This window comes from Eublepharis macularius, chromosome 4 (genome assembly GCF_028583425.1).
Source record: "Eublepharis macularius isolate TG4126 chromosome 4, MPM_Emac_v1.0, whole genome shotgun sequence".
NCBI classification, from domain to species: Eukaryota; Metazoa; Chordata; class Lepidosauria; order Squamata; family Eublepharidae; genus Eublepharis; species Eublepharis macularius.
Window position 1 is genome coordinate 156,752,328 of NC_072793.1, and position 17,571 is coordinate 156,769,898.

Here is a 17,571-nt window from a genome sequence, read left to right on the forward strand (position 1 = left end):
ATTATGTAAAAGAGTGCCAAAGGTTTCTTATTTTGTCCAGGGCACTTTTATTTGCACCTTAGAAGAATTCTCTCACATTTGGCAATGCCAAACCTTGGCCTGCCAGGAAATCTCTTGCCCCACACTTCCTCCTCTGAAGATCTGTTTCAGTTGTCTTTGCAGGAATCTTACAGCTAGCGTACGTTATGAAATATCCACCTACTGTTTACAGCAAGGCCTGCTGAGTCATTTCTATCAAGATAAATAATGACAGTTTCTTGCTCCATCCACATGGATGGATAAGTGAACTGATACACAGAGAGCTGCAAAACGACATTGCTGGGAGCAGGGGCAAGAGAAAGGTGAGTCTGCTTTATCAAAGAACTGCTTGCATCGGGTGACAGGAAAGAGAAAGGGGAGGGATTCTTGTCAATGAGACCCAGCAATCTGTTTTCCAAGAGAGAACAGAAATACATGTTGTGGATTACCTGGGGATGTTCAAGTGCAGGTTTTTATGTGTGGTCCTCAATTCACATACAGGCTGCTCTTGCTTATGAATCCTGCTTTCCCGGGAGCTCCCTTTGTGTGATTGCATCTGCAAGTGTGCCCGGAGGCTCCTTTGAGCCTCCGGACAGTATTAAAAACCGTCAAATCTGCATTTCAATGAATGGATGTGGGAGCGGTGGGGAAAACCGGGATACTTTTAGCAGTTGAAGAGGAATGGGTGAATGTATTCAGGCAGATCAAATTGAAGTGTGACTGTGTGAGCAAGTTCATGGAAAGTTGGAAAGGGAACACATGAAATGAGGTACAGTTAAGTGTTCCTACATACTTAGTAATGTGTATTTCCACCCAGAAGCTAGTAGATTGCTGACTCTTTCACTCAAGGGCCGTAGCGTTCTGGTAACCAACTACCATCATCAGTGAGCTAGGACCTAGTCTACGCATGCAGTGAAGTGTGGTGTTGAAATGGCCTATACAATTTCAGAGCACAGGGGAGGGATGAAATTTTCAACAGTTCCCTACAGACAGAAAACTAGCCCAGAGGGATCAGGTAGATTAAAACCTTTCTTCTTGCTGTTTATTTCTCTTATGTGCAAAGACTCTTTTGCACAGGAGACCGATCATCTCATTGGTTTACATTGTGTAATCCACCTTCAGTCTCAGTGAGAAAGATGAACTATAAATAATGAAAATTAAATAAAAACGGAATCACCAGTGGGCGGTGAGTGACACCCACTTAGATGGTGTAGTGATACAGTCCCTCTATATCCATCTATAAGCCCCGTAGAATTCTTCCTCTCCATTCTATGGAAAATATAGACCAGACCTATGGCCTGAGTTAAATTTGGAACTGAAGTGAAAACTGTCTTCTATGTGACTTTGTAGTCCCATCCCTGGGGTTGTCTGCTCAGCTTGGCTGCTGTTGAGAAGAGCTTTTTTGCTTCTGCACGGCATTTTGGTGCTTCCAAGCACTTCCTGGGTTTTCCCCTATCGTTCCTGAAATCAGGTTTTGCTTTTATGGCCTGCTTGTGGACTTATCATCTGTTTGAAACAGAATACTGGAATAAACGGACCTTTGATTTGGTCTAGCAGTAGTGCTCTAGTCTTCTGCACAAGAAATCAAACAGTGATCAGTCTACAACCACATTAATAGCATATGGTATTTTCATAGCCCAGTCAGGATAATGGTGAGGAGTTATTGAGTCTCAACTGGGACTTGTGTGAGTGAGGGGGGTCTGGAAATCCAAGACATACATACATACATACATACATACATACATACATACATACATACATACATCATCAAATAGTCTGCCTTTCTCACTGAGATGTTTTTATATTGATGATTTGTTATTTTGGTTGTTGTGGATTTTCTGGGCTGTATAGCCGTGGTCTTGGCATTGTAGTTCCTGACATTTTGCCAGCAGCTGGGGCTGGCACCTTCAGAGGTGTAGCACCAAAAAGACAGAGATCTCTCAGTGTCACTATGTGGAGAAGATGTTGGCAGGTAATGTATATCTACTCAGGAAAGTGGTTTTGGGCTGAGTCATCCTGTAGGAGTTTCCCAGGGTGTGGAATGCTAATGGAGGGAGGCGTCACTGTATCCTGAGGAGGTTCTTTTGCATATGGATTGGTGCTTGATATGCTAATCTTCTCTGTAGGGCTATTGTGGAATGTGGAGTATTTTGTTAGCCTTGTGTTTTGCAGGGCTGGAAGCCATGCTCTGTTCATTCTTAAAGTCTCTTCTTTCCTATTGAAATTGTGTTTATGCTTATGAATTTCAATGGCTTCCCTGTGCAATCTGACAAAGTAGTTGGAAGTGTTGTCAAGTATTTTAGTGTCCTGGAATAGGATACTGTGTCTTGTTTGAGTTAGGCTATGTTCAGCCACGGCTGATTTTTCACCTCTGAAGATGCCAGCCACAGCTGCTGGCGAAACGTCAGGAATTACAATGCCAAGACAACGGTTATACAGCCCGGAAAATCCACAACAACCATCGTTCTCTGGCCGTGAAAGCCTTCAACAATATATTTGTTATTTTCATTGTATGCTGCCTTGAACAGAACTCTGGAGAGGCAACACAGAAATCTAAATAAATAAAAACTATCCTTAACACCTAGGATGTTCAAGAAGTAGGGTTGCCAGCCTCCAGGTGGTGACTGGAGATCCCCCAAAATTACAACTTATCTCCAAGTGACAGAGATCAGTTCCCCTGGAGAAAACAGCTCCTTTGGGGTATGGGCTCTATGGTGTTATACCATTCTGAGGCCTCTCCCCTTTCCAAAACCTGCCTACACCAGGCTCCACCCCCCAAATCTCCAGGAATTTCCCAACCTGGACCTGGCAACCCTATCAAGAAGCCTAGTGCAGCTGTTACCACGTTGGTCTTCCTGTTCCTCAAACTCATGAGCTATCTGGCCTTCAGAACCAAGGGTAGGGTCAGCAAGGGGAAATGTCTTCCATTTGTTGTAGCTTCTTCTGGGATGCTTCCCTTTCAGGTGCTACAATGATTTGTCTCCTCCTTTGGTTTTTGAGCTTCCCGGTCCTTTCCCGACTGGAACCCAAGTCTTCTACAGAAGATGATACTATAGTAGTCACCCGCAGTGGCTCTGTCCGGGGAAAGTATCTTCCAGCTGGCTCAAGAACAGTCACAGCCTATCTGGGCATCCCCTATGCAGAGCCCCCTTCAGGCAAATTGCGTTTCCAGAAGCCTGTGCCCCGTAAGTCATGGAGCCACATCCTGGAAGCCACCAGCTTTGGCAATTCATGTCACCAAATAGTTCTTTCTAACTTTCCTGATGCTGAAATTTGGACCGCCAACACACCCCGTTCAGAGGACTGTCTTTTCCTCAATGTCTGGGTGCCCCATCCTCGGCCCTCCACACCAGCTGCTGTCCTTGTCTGGATCCATGGTGGGGGATTTTCTGCTGGCACAACTTCCTTGGTTGCATATAATGGAGCATTCTTAGCTGCCACTGAGAATGTTATTGTGGTCTCCATGAACTACCGTCTGGGGGCTCTAGGCTTCCTTTCATTGCCACCAGCCGCCCCAGGAAACGTGGGCCTGTGGGACCAACAGTTAGCCCTAAGATGGGTGAGGGAGAATGCAGCCGCCTTTGGAGGAGACCCAACTCGGATAACTATTTCCGGCCAGAGTGCTGGAGGAGCAGCTGCCGGCTACCACCTCCTCTCACCAGGGAGCCAGCCTCTTTTTGATCGTGCTGTGTTGCAGAGTGGGACAGCCATTGCTCCCTGGGCTTGGGTGAGTCCTGAGGAAGCAAAGAAGAGAGCCCTGGCCCTGGCCCAGCAAATGGGCTGTGCAGGAGATGAGGACACTGCCATAGTGAGTTGCTTGCAGGGAAAAGAAGCGGAAGAATTTCAGAAGGTTGTGGATCCCAAGGCCATTTTGAGTCCTCCCTTCATACCAACAACAGATGGAGAGTTCCTTCCAGATGATCCACAGGCACTTCTGGAGTCTAAGCACTTTCATTCTAAACCTATTATGATTGGTGCTACCTCTGATGATGGGTCCATCTTTGTCTTCTATGCTGGTTCTTTCTTACATACGTCCAACGACAGCCTTTTGACCTGGGAGCAGCTCTTGGAGGGGCTTAAGTTGTATATACCCAATGCAACAGATGACTTCATCCAAGCTATTGCTGCGAGGTACAGCAAAGAGGAACCTGAGGGCCCAGCCCGGTATCGTTCTGCCATGTCCCAAGCCTGTGGAGATTACATGTTTGTATGTCCAGAAAATGAAGTTGCCACAAAGATCACAAAGAGCGGAAGCCCTGTGTATGCATATACTTTCACCCATCGCAGCATTGGATCAGTATGGCCTGAATGGTTGGGATCAATGCATGGATCTGAGATCCCATATCTTTTTGGAACCCTGACACTGTTAATGGGAACCAATGAAACTCATACAGGGGCAGAGTTAGCACTAATCCCCCGAGTGATGCGGTACTGGGCGGAGTTTGCCAGAAGCGGGTAAGCAAAACTGTTCACTTACAGATGTTCACCATCCCTGGCCCAGAAGATACAGAAGGCAGCACTTCCCTAAGGTTTCTTTGTCACAAATGTGTTAGGAACTGGCATGCATTTTAAATACTGGCCAGTTTTTGTTGTGTCTAAAAAGAAACTGCCTTCTTTTTAATTTGAAATAATCTCACCTACATGCATTAGTTTTATTCATGTATTCATTTGAGACTTTTCTTATTATTACTTAGTCGATTTTTATCCTGCCTTTCTTCCAAGGGGCTCAAGGCAGTGTACATCGTTCTCCCCTTGTCCATTTTATCTTCACAACAATCCTGTGAAGTAGGTTAGGCTGAGAGAGAGAGAGAGAGAGAGAGAGGCCCGGTTATCACCCATGCAAATTTCATGGCAGAATGTGGATTTGAAGCTGGATTTGCCAAATCCTTATCAAACACTCTAACCATTAGACAATGCTGACCTTTATTCTCTGCGAGTGGATCATCCCGCCTTTCGATGTTAAACTTTCAAGGTAGCTCGTGAAAGCCTTAAAACAATTAATAAGAACAACAAAATAACAAAAAAAGCAGGAAGGTTTAAAAAATCACCTTATAGATGTGGCACAAAGCACGTTGATAATTAAAAGCTTGGGGAAATAAAATTGGCTGGGCTTTGCACCCAAAAGATAATGGAGCAGTCACCTAGCACATATCTCTGGGGAAGGTATTCCACAACTGGGACTTCCCCACAGAAAAGGCCTTGGCTCTAGTCTTTGTCGGCCTAATTTCTGAAGTCAGGGTCACCTCCTCTAGAGATGATTTTAAATGGCAGCGACCTTAACATGGCCCAAGTTCTTGGATATAGTGTTGACAGGAATAAAAGCTTTTCCAGATCTAGCTAATCTTAAATCAGTACTCTAATTAATTATGGAATTATGTCACAGGGACTTTTTCCAAGGTATGTACTTTACTGCTCTGATTGCCATCGTTTTTAGCTGTGTGATCCATAGGCTTGCCAGCCTTCAGGTAGTGGTTGGAGATCTCCAGGAATTACAATGGGTCTCCAGGCCACAGAGATCAGTTCACCTGGAGAAAATGGCTACTTTGGGGGGTGACTCTATGGAATTGTGCCATGCCAAGGTCCTTTCCCTCCCCAAACCCCACTTTCTCCAGGTTTCTCCCCCCAGATCTCCAGGAATTTTGCAACTTGGAGCTGGCAACCCTAGTGATCCACCTTCAGTCTCAGAGAGACAAACAGATTGTAAATGAACTAAGTGAAAAAATAAATCAATAAATAATCAGATACTGTATATTGTGTATCTTATACAGAACTAGATCCTGTCTGATTTCTTAAATCATGAAGTTTTGTCTTCTGTGCAGCAATCCCACTGCCTCAGATGTCAGTGAGACAAAATGGCCTCTCTACAACCCTACAGAGCAGAACTTCTTTCGCATAAGCACGGAACCACCTCAGGTCATGAAGCCATCCCCTGCGCGCCACTGTGGTTTCTGGAAGGCGCTCTTATCAGAGGCATCAAAACCAAGTGAGTTGAGGCCCTGAAAGGGCCGGGGGGCAGGGGGGAGCCATTCCCCAAGGTAGAGATTCCTCACAATTTACAGGAAATTGTGGCCATAAACTGTGGTTGAATTGGAATCTTGGTCAGCCTGGAGATGATAGTTAACCGCTGAGGCCATTCTGAAATTGCTTAGGATAGCAAGTCAGCTGAGCCTCTCCACTGTAACTCCTGCACCAAAACTGGGCAATGCCAGAGGCATGTCAGGGGGAAGAGCGGGACTTGGTCTCTGTCCCCTTTGCCTTGCAAAACACTCCACCTCATACAGGACACCTTCCCCCCAGTGAGGCTAGAGCTCTTATCTGGGAGGCCTTGTGGGTTTCCACTTGTGGCAGCCTTCCCCCAGGGGAGCTACATTATTTATTACAGTTATTATTTGTATCTTGCCATTTCTCCCCAATGAGGACCCCAACAGCTTACATTATTCTCCTCTCCTCCATTTTATCCTCACAACAATCCTGTGAGATAGGTTAGGTGGAGTGTGTGTGACTGGCCCAAGGTAACCCAGAAAGGCAGAGTGGAGATTTGAACCTTCATTCCCAGATCTTAATCCACTGCTCTAACCACTATACTACACACATGTTCTTAGTTTATCTGTACTTCCTTCTCTACCAACGGGTTATCAGTTTGCAAAAGGGAATTCAAACCCACATATGCAGAGCATGATCCATTATAGGGCTTTTAGGGGGCATGCCACATTTCTTGATGCAGTTGAATAACAACAACATTCGATTTATATACTGCCCTTCAGGACAACTTAATGCCCACTCAGAGCAGTTTACAACGTATGCCATTATTATCTCCACAACAAAACACCCTGTGAGATGGGTGGGGCTGAGAGAGCTCCAGAGAGCTGTGACTAGCTCAAGGTCACACAGCTGGCTTCAAGTGGAGGAGTGGGGAACCAAACCCTGCTCTCCGGATTAGAGTCCAGCACTCTTAACCACTACACCAAACTGGCTCTCAGTTTGTGTTCTTTACTTCTGCTCTTCTTCTGTTTGGTGGAGTGATAAAATTTATTTATTTCATCATATTTGAGACAGAGGTGTACGGGCATTGCCATGCATCAGATTGCTCCTTCCATATAGGGTAAATCTCTGAGTGTCATTGGTGTGCTGCCTTGTGATTGGCCAGTGTAAATGGTGTCATGAAGGACTCCAGTGCTACACTCGCCTTTCCTTGGGATTAAGTCCTTTAATATATATTAAAAGACCAACTAGCTACACTACAAGAAGCTGGCTTCTTGGAGCCTACATTGCTCCCCAGAATTGCAAGCTGAGAACTATCTACTGTTTATCTTTGAATTCAGCCAACCAACAGGGGATTCTCGGCTTCTGGGAGCTCTCATTACTACCCGAAATTTTTGAGCTAAGAGCTGTCTGCTGCCTGTGTTCGAGTTTCATTGCAACACAGTGAACCTTGGACTTATACGGGACACTCCTATATATTTAATACTGGAAGTGTAACATGGGACTGAGCACTTTACAATGAATGAGTCCTGTAATTGTTTTGTAATTATTGTGTAACATTGTAACATGTATGAGCACTGGCACTTTATTACTAAATGTGATTAGACACACCTAGTAGTGTATGTGGGTTCTTAGGGTGATTCCCTGGTTGTAGTTACTAGTTGCTTTTGGAACCCCTCCTTCTTGTAATTAACTTTATACCTTTGTTACCAGCTTTGGGACCTGAGATACTCAGGAGAAAGGCCCGGTGTATAAATGCTGTAATTAATTAAATGCAAATTTGTGGTGCCTCATCTTGGCTAACATTGGTCATCATAATAAGTCATGCTGTTGAGCAAGCAACAGTTTTGTTTGCCATGTGATACACATTTGCTTCCGGATATCTGGTCCAATTCAGTGGGAATCTCATTTTCCTGCCCTTTTTCTTGCCACAGATCAGCTTCCAAAAGATTCTGTTCTCTCCAGTCCAGAAGACAATAGGAAGCGAGAACTGTGATTTGAGCATTTACATGAGGATGGAGAAAAAGAATTATATGAACTTGGGAGGAAGAAGTCTGAAGAGTGGACAACAGAAGAAATTTTAGTTTACACCTTTGTTCTTTTCTTTTCGATTCAGAGTGGATTATATTAGATTTTATTTACTGATTTTAGAGAATAAAATCACCTTATTTTCAGGCACAATTGACTCTACATTCACATAACAAAATTAACTTAATCTCCCGACCCTTCATTCGGCCACAGTGCCTCTGTGTTTTTGCCCTTCTTGCATTTGATTTGATTAGGAAGACTGTGTACAACTGTCAACACGCTGGATTGTGTTGAGAACAAGCTTGGCTTGCACAGGGACTTGAGATGAGACGGAGGACTTCCTGGTTTACGAGGTCCCTAGATTTAACCACCCTGCGTTGTGATATATAAATTTGAATGGTCCAACAAACTGGTGCTTATCTGCAGCTTAACCCTGGATTGGAATCCCACTTTGTAGGCAAGAAACAGAGGAAAATAGATTATTTTAAATAATATGGAGAGGGCATTTAGCACAGTGAGGGTTGCCATCTCCAACTTGGGCAATGTGTGGTGATTTGGAAGCGGTTCCTGGAGAAGGTAGAGTTTGGCAATGGGAGGGAGCTCAGTAAGGATGTAATACTTCTGCCCTCTGAAGCTTCCTCCAGGGGAACTCATCTCTGCAGTATGGTGATTGGCTGTCATCCCAGGAGAACTCCAGCCCCACCTCAAGGTTGATAATAACCCTAAGCACAGCCTCACAGTTGTCACTGTTCCTTATCGATTCTCACCATTTCTTGTGGTTGCATCGGTGGAGTCCGGGAGGGTCTTCCATAAGACCCAGTGCAAACCAGCCCAGGATGTGCCTTGCACATGAGTTAACTGGCGGAGATATTTAGTCTTGGAATTGGAAAGAGAGCTGGGGGAATTTCAAATATGATTTCCAAGAAGGGACCCAACACTGGACAAACACTGTTGTTTGTCCAAGGGTGCTTAACATCTGCAGCTAACCCATTCGTGAGCCAGCCAATGATACCACTGTACTGAAAAAACTTTCTGTAGCTGCTTGTATTACAGGGACAAATTGCCCCTCATCTCTATCCAGCACTCGGCTGCCAAAAACCGTTCCCCAATTTTGTTGGTCTAACCATGTGAGGCCCTTCCTTAAATTTGGCTTCTCTTCAGATGGACCCCCCACAGTGGGCACCATTACAAGAGCTTACCAAAGGCCTACAGTGGGCAGCTGCCTCTGCTCCCATGGCAGCTTATCTGGAAATTTGTTGCACAGAACCACCTTTTCAAGAAATTGTGTTTTTAAAGCCCTCTCCAAATCAGCAATGAAACCATGTTGGGGAGGTCAGCCCCCTCTGGAAACTCTTTGTCTTCAGATAATCTATTTTAATTTCACTGATACTGCTGGCTTCCATTTTCAAAGCATGGCTTTTTTTCGGTGCTTGGTTGCTTCAGCCTGCTCCACCTGCCTTTGCCTGGATCCATGGAAAAGAGGTTTCTAAGTGATGCAGGCTTCATGATTCCATATAAGGGGCATTCTTATCTACTAAAAAGAAAGTCATTTGCTACCTGGAAGATCTCGGCTGACACTGATAGCTCAAGGGAAGATGGGACCAACAACTGGAGCTGAAGGAAGGAGGGAAAGCACAGCAGTTTTTGGCAAAGGCCTAGATCAGGCCACCTTGACTAGGTGTGGATTGCTATAGAGCCAAAAAGGTCAAGTAGTTTGGGGAAATTGACAGGAAGCCTCATGTGACATTTGATAGCTCCAAGTAGAGTGTGTAATCAGCTGACACCTCACCTCATAGCTAATTAGTATAAAAACTGCAGCTTGGAAGAACAATGTGTCATTTGCACTCTGCAAATGCTCAGAAGCCAGTCTGACAGAACAAAGGTTGCAAAAATGGTTTTTCTAGCTAGCTTCAATATTGCCAACAAGGGGACTGCCAACTGGCACATTAATAAGGAGTAGCCAACAGAAGAGGTGCCTCCTCCCCCATTTTTCCCATTTAGGAGTGTCTCATCAGCAATGGACTCACAGAAATTTCCAAGAATCAGCCTGGAATGGGAGGAGCCTGATGGAGCTTAAATGATGAAGGATTCCCTTCCTTGGCACGGACTTGATCTGATATGAGAAGAATTCCAACGAAGCATCCGCAGAGATTCTATGGGGGTGGGGGAAAGAAGGGCAGTTGTTTTGGCTTAGCAGAAGAAAAAATGGCTTCACAAACATGCCAAAAGGATGGAAACTGAAATCTTTCCTTTTAATTCACAGTTGCCTTGGTAAAGTTTAGACTTAAGGAAGGAGGATTATGTTTATCACTCATTTCATTTTCCCTTTGTTGCAGCCAAGTGAAACCAAATATTTGCTTTTTTGTGTGAATTTTGTGTTATTGGAATGATTCTGCACCTACATAAAAAGCCTTGTCTTGATCCATGCTACCCTCAGAAGCCACAGGAAAGTCCTGGAGTTCTTAATTTGAGGAAGTCTTTAAAGACAAAAAGGAACTGGTAGCTGGTGTGTCAAGGCCTCCAGTGATGGAGCTCCCTTTCTCCCTATGGGGCTCCCTTTCGCACAGGCCTGCCGACCGGAGCTTTCTTCTAGCTAAAATTTCCACTAGGGGGCGCACTTCCACCGACCACGCATGTGCGGCTCTTCCCGCCAATACAGACATCCGGCGGAAGGCGCCCCCTCACCCTCAGTTTCTCCTGTGCCGCCGACCCCCAAAAACCTGTAGGAGGAACATAGCAGGGCAGGAGGGAGGGTATGTGTGTCTGCACAGAAGACGTCAATGAACAGCAGTTACGGTAAGCGAAACTCTGTTTTCATTGTCCGTCTTCTGTGCATCCCCACATGGGAGACTCATAAGCCACTTACCAGGAGGTGGGTATGTTCTCTTACTGGAAAAGCGATTGAAGCACAGCGTGACCCGCAGCAGCCTCCCTGCGCTCCAGCGTATCCAGGGTGTAATGTTTGGCAAACGTCTCAGTTGAGGACCAGGTAGCCGCCCTGCAAATGTCCCGAATGGGAATCCCCTTCAGAAAGGCCGCTGAAGAAGCCTGGGCCCTAGTAGAGTGGGCCCGCGCCTCCAATGGGCAATCCACCTTAGACTGTGAATAACAAGTCCTGGCTGCCATCGTCACCCACCGAGAGATCGTCTGTGGGGTAGCAGCCTTACCCTTAGGAGGACCAGCATAACAAAGAAGCAATTGAGTCACTTTCCTAAAAGGGCGGGTTCTCTGAAGGTAGAAGAGTATCGCCCTCCGCACGTCCAGAGAGTGCAGTGAACGCTCCGCAATGTCTGACGGAGTGGGAAAAAACACAGGTAAAATAATGTCCTGGGACATGTGAAATTCTGCGATCTCCCTACATCGGTTAGGAGCCATGTCCAGACCCCAAGCCTAAGATAAAGGCATAGCTAACTGAACCAACTTTCAGCCATCAAAGCCCAGCAAGAGGGGCGCAAATAATTAAAGTGGAAGTGACCTAATGGCATGAGACACTTGCAGCTGAATCAGGCCCCTCCAGCACTGACCAGCCTCCACTTGTGAACCAAGCTGGTCCAGATAAGATAATGGGATGGAATGTTACTTGGCCGACCTTGGGTGCCTCAACTCCCCTTCTTAGTGGTTTCAAAGGCCCCCTGCACCTGTGACAGATAACAAACGTTGAGATGTCCTTGGAAATGAGATAATTTTTTCTGCTAATGCTTACCCAAAGATTTTAGCTGAAAAGCTTTGCAAGACTCTGGTCAGGGGGACATAAACTTTTACCATAACCTAGGCCCAAAACAGGCCTGTTCTCCATAGGACTGGGCAGACCAAATCCACACACACGTATGTAGGGTTACCAATCTCTGTGCAGAGCCTGGAGTTCTCCTGGAATTACACCTGATCTCCAGACTGCAGGAAATGGCAGCTTTGGAAGCTGGACTCGATGGCAACACATCGCTGCTAAGAAAGTTCCTTCCCCTCCCCAAACTCAAATCTCCAGGAGAGACGCATGTTCTGAAATTTTGTGCTTCCTAGCACCTCTAACCCTGATTTGTGCAGGGTCTGTGGCATGTGGAGCAAGAGTATTTAGTCCTTCCCCCCTTCCCACCATTTTTCCAAAGCAGGTCTACTGGGAAGTTAGACCCATTTGATTCAGCAGGGCTTATTCCCAGAAAAGCCTTCTGAAGAGTGCAGCAGCCTCGGTTTAGCCAATTTCACAGGATTATTTGTTTATTCACTTCATTTATACCCTGCATTTTCCCCCAGTGGGGGGGACAATCCTCTGTTTTATCCTCACAACAACCCTATGGGGTAGATTAGGCTGATGAAAGTGTGTGATTGTCCCATGGTCACCCACTCTAACCACTGTAGGGATGGAACTGTGAAGGGGAGAGCTATATAAACCCCATGGGAAAAGATGGAACCAAAAGTACGACAGGTAAGGGATTGCATGAAATAGCCAGTACAAATGTGTTCTTAGAAACAGAGGCAGGAAAGTGACCCCTTGTTAGAGAAATGATGATTGTATTACTGAGGCATTCGTTGCCTGTGGTGTGCATTCTTATCCCTCTGTACATTGTTCACACAAAATTAATGGGTTTTGTAGTGTTCAGAAACTTGCACCATGTGGTTTTTCAGAGATAGTGTGTGGTGGGCAGACAAATGAATTTGTCAGCAAAATGAAATTTTACCTAATGAACTCTCTCAAAATGGATTTTTGTCTCCAGCCATATTTTGTGTGTGTGGGAATCCAAAAGAGACAATAATATTGTCTGGCCACTAGGGTGACACCATGATACAGTGCATGTATTGAAGAAGTGTCCCTGTCCAGTGGTATTTTAGAGACTTATTCAAATTTATTCCAGCATAAGCTTTCCTGGGTCACAGCTCACTTCATCAGATACACGGTGTGGATCCATTAGACTAACCCATTTATATTGGCGCCAGAAAGGTGAGGGAGGGGTGTCACAAAAGATAAGATTCCACCCCAAGAGTGAAAACCATGCCAAACTCTTGATAAATAGGCAAAGGTGCGATTGAAAACAAATCTGAAAGAACATAAGCAGATTCAACTGGAAGTTACAGAGGTAAGGAGGTTGGAATACTAGCAGGTATGGTGACTGAGAAATCCAATGTCCTTAATTCCTCCCTAATTCTAATTCAGCAACTTTATGTTGCAGATGCCCCTGTCACTGATCCGAGTAATAAAGTGTTCTTTAAATGTGTGTGGTATAATGGTTAGAGTGTTGGTCTAGGATCAGAGAGACCCAGGTTTGAACCTCCACTCTGCCGTGGAAACTCACTAGGTGACCTTGGGCCAGCCGCACCCTCTCTGCCTAACCTTCTTCTCAGGGTTTTTTTGAGGATACAATGAAAGGAAGAATGATGTAAACCACTGTGAGCCCGTTAGGGAGAAAGGCGGGATATAAATTAAGTAAATAAAAATAACTATCAATGCGCCTGACTCTTGATAGGAGTACAAGGAGACAAGTTCCTGCCCTGAGGCACTTCCAGTCCAAAAGGAACAGAAGTGGAGACGGAGGCAACTGGAAAGAAGACAGTTGCCGTTCAAAGGGTGGGGTTCATTACAGCTAAGAGATTTATTGTGGCATAAATGTACATGGACTAAAGCTGTTTTATTCAGATGCACTGTGCTGTGAAATGCAAACGATATTCATGAAGACATAAAATACAGTTTTTAGTTGACACCCATATACATACTTTGGTACAGAGACAAAATAGGGCCAAAAGGCCCTGAAATGCACAAGGCAGCGTGACTCTTCAGAGCCAACCTCCATACAACAACAGTAAGAGGTGGGAATAATTCTCTTTTTCTAGTGCTGGTATGCTTGTTTGACAGCTGTGTTTATTATGAAAGAAATCTATTGTTCAATTTAGGTCCAAATTGAATAGAATCACACTTGCTGATAAATGCCAGTTCAGCAGTCTCACAAACTGGAGCTTCCTTTGGAAGTCTTTCTTGAAGTACAGTTCTTTTGAAGTGAGCTGCAGAAAGACCTGTGCGGCTTTTGGACCTTGTTGCCATGGTCAGCGTCAGCTGTGTGGCCATTTCATCCCCTTGAGTAGAGAGAGGTCAAGCAGGTCAGGGTAGATATCAGAAGGTCACTGTCGGCAGGTAATGGCCTGTATCATTCTGGAGAAGCAACTTGTGACTCGAGTCCCTGATGATATAGCTGATGTTATCCAGTTGTGGATGTCAGGACAGAGTTAGCAGGGCTTGCTTCGGGGGTCAGTTCCTTGGCTCTGTGTTATTCCAAGAAACAAGACTAGATGTAGTGGGTAGATTTTGATTGAACATTAAGAGAAAATTCCTGTGTTTGACATGGGAAGAAGTTCTCTGGGGAGGTGGCCTCTCCTTTGCTGAAGGTTTTTGGGCAGTAGTTAGAGAGCCATCTATCAGGAATGGTCTAGCTTTGGATTTGCATTGAGGAAGGGATTTGCTCATTGATCTTATAAAGCTCCTCACAGTAGAATCGGGAGGCTTTTAAGTCCCCTCTTGTAAGAATCCTCACAATCTCCTATGTCCAGGGCTTTTTTTCTGGTCATGGAACTCAGGACCGCACAATGACGTCACTTTGGGTCAGCTGGAACAAGGGGGGGGTTAAGTTTAAATCACCCTTGGTGAAAATGGTCACATGGCCGGTGGCCCCTGCCCCTGATCTCCAGACAGAGGGGAGCTTAGTTTGCCCTCCGCTCTGCTGAGCGGCGCGGAGGGCAATCTAAACTCCCCTCTGCCTGGAGATCAGGGGGCGGGGCCACCCTCCATGTGACCATTTTCAAGAGGTGCCAGAACGCCGTTCCATCGTGTTCCATCTGGAAAAAAGCCCTGTTTATGCCATATTTTAACCCTGTGAAACTCTGAATCACATACATACACGAGCATATGAAGCTATCTTAAACCGAATCAGACTATTGCTGCATTGAATTTCATATGGCCTACTTGACTGGTAGCAGTTCTCCTCCGCCTCAGGCAGAGAAGGGTCTTTCCCAACTCCTGCTTATTACTCTTCTTCAGTTCCCACAGTATGCAATATAGAAACATTCAGGGGGGCACTCTGAGGGCCACTGATTGGCAGATGCAAAAAATATTGCTTCGGCAGCAGCTGCCACCCCAGCACAAGGATGTTCACTGTATGAATGAAGGTGAGCTGTACGTATGCAAGAAAATATTTTTAAACAATATATTTATACTAAAAGGCATCCTGTTAAGCAAAGCTTGTGCCTGAAATGTTGAAGAATTATTTTTAGAGTTACGTATAATCTCACTCCCTGATATTTTTGTGTTCGGCTCCGCCTCCTGTGGCAGCCACTTTGTGGTTGCCCCACCACCCTGGGTCAGAATTCTAAAGATGCCTGCTGGCTCAAAGAGGTTGGGTACCACTGGAATAATGGATCAGCTCAGGAGGTTGGTTCCATAAAGCATAGTATTAAAGTGTTGCAGTGTTTATTGTATGTATCACACTCTCCTCCACCTTTTACTGCAATTCAGCATCTTCTAGCTTTGTAACCCTATCTTTAGTATAGTGTGTGTAACTTCAGACAGTTCTTTGGCCTACATTGACAGTTTTCTTGCCTTAAGACAGTTTTCTTTTTCTGTTTCGCATGCTCTGTTTTTCAGTTCTTGGCCCTTTCGCACGTCCATAAAGGGACAGCCCACTCACCGAACTCTGGCGGCTTTCCCCCTTGACTCCAGACGTCTCCGTTTTCAAAATGGTTGCAGGCTGTTGGGCTTCTGTTTTTTCGGCACCTTTTCTGGGACTATAGGAAGTGCGCTCCCAGAAAAGGCATCAAATAGACATGGCAGAGATCAAACCTGTACCCTTCTACATGCAAGCAGGTATTCTAACACTGAGCTATAGCTGGCTCCTTACCTAATTCTTCTCTGATTATGTAAAAGAGTGCCAAAGGTTTCTTATTTTGTCCAGGGCACTTTTATTTCCACCTTACAAGAATTCTCTCACATTTGGCAATGCCAAACCTTGGCCAGCCAGGAAATCTCTTGCCCCATACTTCCTCCTCTGAAGATCTGTTTCAGTTGTCTTTGCAGGAATCTTACAGCTAGCGTACGTTATGAAATATCCACCCACTGTTTACAGCGAGGCCTGTTGAGTCATTTCTATCAAGATAAATAATGACAGTTTCTTGTTCCATCCCCATGGATGGATAAGTGAACTGATACACAGAGAGCAGCAAAACGACATTGCTGGGAGCAGGGGCAAGAGAAAGGTGAGTCTGCTGTATTAAAGAACTGCTTGCATCGGGTGACAGGAAAGAGAAAGGGGAGGGATTCTTGTCAATGAGACCCAGCAATCTGTGTTCCAAGAGAGAACAGAAATACATGTTGTGGATTACCTGGGGATGTTCAAGTGCAGGTTTTTATGTGTGGTCCTCAATTCACATGCAGGCTGCTCTTGCTTATGAATCCTGCTTTCCCGGGAGCTCCCTTTGTGTGATTGCATCTGCAAGTGTGCCCGGAGGCTCCTTTGAGCCTCCGGACAGTATTAAAAACTGTCAAATCTGCATTTCAATGAATGGATGTGGGAACGGTGGGGAAAACCGGGATACTTTTAGCAGTTGAAGAGGAATGGGTGAATGTAATCAGGCAGATCAAATTGAAGTGTGACTGTGTGAGCGAGTTCATGGAAAGTTGGAAAGGGAACACGTGAAATGAGGTACACGTAAGTGTTCCTACATACTTAGTAATGTGTATTTCCACCCAGAAGCTAGTAGATTGCTGACTCTTTCACTCAAGGGCCGTAGCATTGTGGTTTCCAACTACCATCATCAGTGAGCTAGGACCTAGTCTACGCATGCAGTGAAGTGTGGTGTTGAAATAGCCTATACAATTTCAGAGCACAGGGGAGGGATGAAATTTTAAACAGTTCCCTACAAATAGAAAACTAGCACAGAAGGGATCAGATAGATTAAAACCTTTCTTCTTACTGTTTGTTTCTCTTATGTGCAAAGACTCTTTTGCACAGGAGACCGATCATCTCATTGGTTTACATTGTGTAATCCACCTTCAGTCTCAGTGAGAAAGATGAACTATAAATAATGTAAATAAATAAAAATGGAATCACCAGTGGGCGGTGAGTGACACCCACTTAGATGGTGTAGTGATACAGTCCCTCTATATCCATCTATAAGCCCCGTAGAATTCTTCCTCTCCATTCTATGGAAAATATAGACCAGACCTATGGCCTGAGTTAAATTTGGAACTGAAGTGAAAACTGTCTTCTATGTGACTTTGTAGCCCCATCCCTGGGGTTGTCTGCCCCAGCTTGGCTGCTGTTGAGAAGAGTTTTTTTGCTTCTGCACGGCATTTTGGTGCTTCCAAGCACTTCCTGGGTTTTCCCCTATCGTTCCTGCAATCAGCTTTTGCTTTTATGGCCTGCTTGTGGACTTATCATCTGTTTGAAACAGAATTTTGGAATAAACGGACCTCTGATTTGGTCTAGCAGTAGTTCTCTAGTCTTCTGCACAAGAAATCAAACAGTGATCAGTCTACAACCACATTAATAGCATATGGTATTTTCATAG

The 17,571-nt window shown here is 45.1% G+C and overlaps 1 protein-coding gene across 1 annotated transcript; it reads left to right on the forward strand.

The window, feature by feature from the left end:
- Positions 1-273: 273 nt before the first annotated feature.
- On the forward strand, positions 274-8,126 carry LOC129328319 (cholinesterase-like). The gene is made up of 4 exons (XM_054977313.1): positions 274-341; positions 2,982-4,473; positions 5,838-6,001; positions 7,935-8,126. Exons 2-4 carry the CDS (start codon positions 2,990-2,992, stop codon positions 7,994-7,996), a joined length of 1,710 nt encoding a protein of 569 aa, XP_054833288.1. The 5' UTR covers positions 274-341; positions 2,982-2,989; the 3' UTR covers positions 7,997-8,126.
- The last annotated feature ends 9,445 nt before the right edge of the window (positions 8,127-17,571 follow it).

Bases quoted from the DNA above. Each gene is read 5' to 3' on its own strand.
- LOC129328319 (XM_054977313.1), top strand. From the start codon at position 2,990: ATGATTTGTCTCCTCCTTTGGTTTTTGAGCTTCCCGGTCCTTTCCCGA. The intron at 4,474-5,837 runs GTAAGCAAAACT...TCTTCTGTGCAG, and splicing joins GCGGAGTTTGCCAGAAGCGG to CAATCCCACTGCCTCAGATG. The intron at 6,002-7,934 runs GTGAGTTGAGGC...TTCTTGCCACAG, and splicing joins ATCAGAGGCATCAAAACCAA to ATCAGCTTCCAAAAGATTCT.